Here is a 3568-nt window from a genome sequence, read left to right on the forward strand (position 1 = left end):
TTGAAAGCACATCCAGAACGAACGCAGGTCAGACGTCCACCGAGACAAAGCAATCTTTGCACTTTAGGAAACAACGACGACCCTAAACCCGCGCTCCGGGCCGGTCCCATGGCGGGGCAGGGCACGGAGTCCCGGACCGGCGGGACTGTCCCTGTCAGCAGGGCGCTCTGCCGGCCAGAAAAGGCTCTAGACCATGTCGGAATTTCTTGCTCGGGAAGCCTTGCGGTTTGCTCCTCCCCGGGATGCGAACGGGGCGGCTGAAGACAGCGGAGTCTGACACTTCTGAAAGGGGTACCCGAGGCATCCCGTCCCTCGGTGCGATCTCCGGCGGGAGCGGCGCGGGCTCACAGCCGGTGATGGAGGCAGGCCTTTGCCCGGCCAGCAGCCCGCTCCCTTCCAGCCTGCCTCGCCCAGCTGCACAGCGGAAAGCCGCGGTCCCGCTCCGCCCCACGGGCCCTCAGCCCGGCTTTGCCCGACGCCCCGGTCCGAGCCGCTCCACGGGAGTTCTCCAGCCCCGCCCTGCCTCAGCCCCGCGCGGTGCCTCCGCGCCCCGGCGCTCCTACCTACGCGGTGCGGTGCGGTGCGGTGCGGTGCGGTGCGGTGCGGTGCGGGCGGCTGCCGGGCACCTGCTCCCGCGCCCGGGCCCGCGCCGCCCCACAAAAGCGGCGGCGGCGGGCGGCGGCAGGCGGACTGCGCGGCCATTGGCGGCGGCGGCGCGCGGCGGGCGCCGGTTGGGCCGGGCGCGGCGGAGGCGGGCGCGGGGCGCTGACGCCAGCGCGGGGCCGGTGGGGAGGCGGGGCTGCGCCCCGCGCCGTCTTTGTGCTCGCCGGCAGCCCCGGCAGCGCCGCCGCCTCCCGCCGCCTCCCTCAGCCCCGCTCGGCGCGGCGGGCGGCTCCGCTCCGCTCCGAAGCGCTCGGCCCCCGCTCCGCACCGCAGCGCTCCGCGCTATGTGTGCCGGCGCTCCCGTGCCTCCTCGCGGCCGCTTCCCACCCGGCGGGGCGCGCTCGGCCCCGCTCTGAGCGCGGCGGGGCAGGGGAGCGAGCGGAGCGGAGCCCGGACGGTGCCGCCCGGCGCGGAGCGAAGGGAGCGCGGCGCCATGCGGGGCTCGAGGCTGGGGCTGGGGCTGGGGCTGCTGCTGGGCGCGGCGTGGGTGGCGTGCGGGCAGAACGAGACGGAGCCCATCGTGCTGGAGGGCAAGTGCCTCGTGGTGTGCGACTCCAACCCCACCTCCGACCCCACCGGCACGGCGCTCGGCATCTCCGTGCGCTCCGGCAGCGCCAAGGTCGCCTTCTCCGCCATCCGTAGCACCAACCACGAGCCCTCCGAGATGAGCAACCGCACCATGATCATCTACTTCGACCAGGTGGGGCGGGCGTGGCGGAGCTCGGGCGCTCCGGGGCGGCGGGGCTCGGGGCGCGCCGCCGCGGGAGAAGTTGCCGGGGCCGGTGGCGGGGCCGGGCCGGCGACGCGCCGCCCCGCGGGGCCCTGCCCGCGGGAGGGGGGGCGCTGGGAGCCGGGGGGCAGCGGGGCTGGGGGGCAGTGGCCCCGCGTTGGTGCTGACGGTGCCCTTCCCTTACAGGTACTAGTGAATATCGGCAGCAACTTCGACTCGGAGCGGAGCACTTTCATCGCGCCTAGGAAAGGGATTTACAGTTTCAATTTTCACGTGGTGAAAGTGTATAACAGGCAAACCATCCAGGTCAGCCCCAAGCGCCGTCACCGGGCTCCGCGGGCACCGCGGGAGGGAGTGGACGGGTCGGCGGCCCGGCGGGGACGGGGCCGTGCGGGCGGCGGGGCGGGACGTGCCCCTGAACCGCCGCGGGAGCGCAGAATGCTTATTCTCTGCTCCAGGGGACGGTGCCCAAGGGACCCGGAGCCCCATCAGGCCTCCGCTCGGCCCCTCTCCGCCTGAGCCGTCCCGGGATGGGAGGTGGTCGGCCTCCTGCCGCCCCCTCCCAGCTTGTCCGGGCCCTCCGACTGCCCAATGCCGCGGAAGGCTGGCGGGAGCATTCCTGCACAGAGCCCCTAGGAACGGCAGTCCCTGTCAGGCTTCTCACCCACTCTCCTATGGCAGAAGGTTTCATAGGGATTTGAGGTTCAGGGAGGTGACTATGGCATGGAAACGATAATGAATCTGTGCATGTCTATGCAGCTACCCTGTATGTACCTGCCTTTTCTATGGGGTTTGATGCATATGCTGCTCTAGGTAGGGTTAATAAATTACCGGCCTGAAGCCAGGGAATGTAATCAAGACAGGAAATCTGACTGTATAATGATGCACTTTGCAAAGGTGCATGGACAGCTGTATAGCACCGTTCTGGTGCAAGTGGCTGAACACCTTTAGCTTGGGTAGGTAGTGCATTATTAATGTGGGGTGTGCAGTCCCGGGATCATTAACGCGAGCTTAACAGACCTTATTGACTGTGTTGTGGCATATTGTCTTTGCTGCCTAACAAAGGAAAACTACCCCTTGAATACACTTCAAAGGCCCTGACTCCAGCGGCTGTGGCTCCGCTCCTCGCTGTCTCTGAGGTTTCGCATAAAGCCATCTTTCAATAAGTACAAGCAGACCTCTTTTCATAGCCTGAAAACACAGGCACCCTATTGAAATTCTCCAAAATAGGATCAATGTCCTGCTTTATATGCACCGGGTGTTTTGATGTGGTTGTCGGTCTAAAACAGTGGTGAAAGACTTCTTCCTTTGGAGTACATACCTTAGCTGGGTTTCGACTGGTATTTTTTTTTTTATGGGGCTGGAGTTTCAGCTGTCAGAAGAGGCCTTTCCTTAACTAAGCATTTTGCCTGTTAGGCGAGCCCCAGCGGTGTCATTGTCTGACTTTAATTGACAGAGGGCTTTGTTTTATCTTGCTCTTTAGGTGAGTTTGATGCTAAACGGGTGGCCAGTGATTTCTGCCTTTGCAGGGGACCAAGATGTGACCCGAGAAGCTGCTAGCAATGGAGTACTGATTCAGATGGAGAAAGGAGACAGAGCTTATCTAAAACTGGAGAGAGGAAACTTGATGGGAGGCTGGAAGTATTCAACATTCTCTGGATTTCTAGTGTTCCCGCTTTAAATCACTTCTCATCCAAGAAAAGGGAGAAATCTCTTACAAGTTCCCAAGTCAAAGCTGGGTTTGAAGAGTCATGGACAGCAGACTTTTTACATTCAAATATTAAAGAAGCTTAATCCTGCTTAGGTTTGTGTACATCTGCTTTGAAGAATTACTACTTATTTTTGTTGTGTTGCAGCCAACAGGCGGGAGACACTATAATTGATCAAACCCCCATTTATATTCTTCTCTCTCCTCCCACAAAATTAGTTCCCATCTCTGTGTCATTGGTGTAATCTGCCATTGTTCCCCCATGGCTTCTGCCTCACACAAGTAGACTTTAGATATTTTCATTGTTCTTTACGGCATATTTTGTAGTTTTGTTTTTAAAACATGTTAATCTTGACTCTTTCTCTGAGTTTAACTTTTAAAAAAAGAAAAAAGCAAAGTATTTTTTGAATACATGGATGCCATGATGGAAGGGAAAATGCAATTCTTGCTGTGTACTGGCTGGCAAA

At 60.7% G+C, this 3568-nt stretch overlaps 1 protein-coding gene across 1 annotated transcript; it reads left to right on the forward strand.

The window, feature by feature from the left end:
- Positions 1-1096: 1096 nt before the first annotated feature.
- On the forward strand, positions 1097-3074 carry CBLN1 (cerebellin 1 precursor; the record flags this gene model as incomplete). The annotated part of the gene is made up of 3 exons (XM_084215237.1): positions 1097-1363; positions 1580-1699; positions 2877-3074. 3 exons carry the CDS (start codon positions 1097-1099, stop codon positions 3072-3074), a joined length of 585 nt encoding a protein of 194 aa, XP_084071363.1.
- Between the last annotated feature and the right edge of the window lie 494 nt (positions 3075-3568).

Source organism: Fringilla coelebs, assembly GCF_963513975.1.
Source record: "Fringilla coelebs genome assembly, chromosome: 14".
NCBI classification, from domain to species: domain Eukaryota; kingdom Metazoa; phylum Chordata; class Aves; order Passeriformes; family Fringillidae; genus Fringilla; species Fringilla coelebs.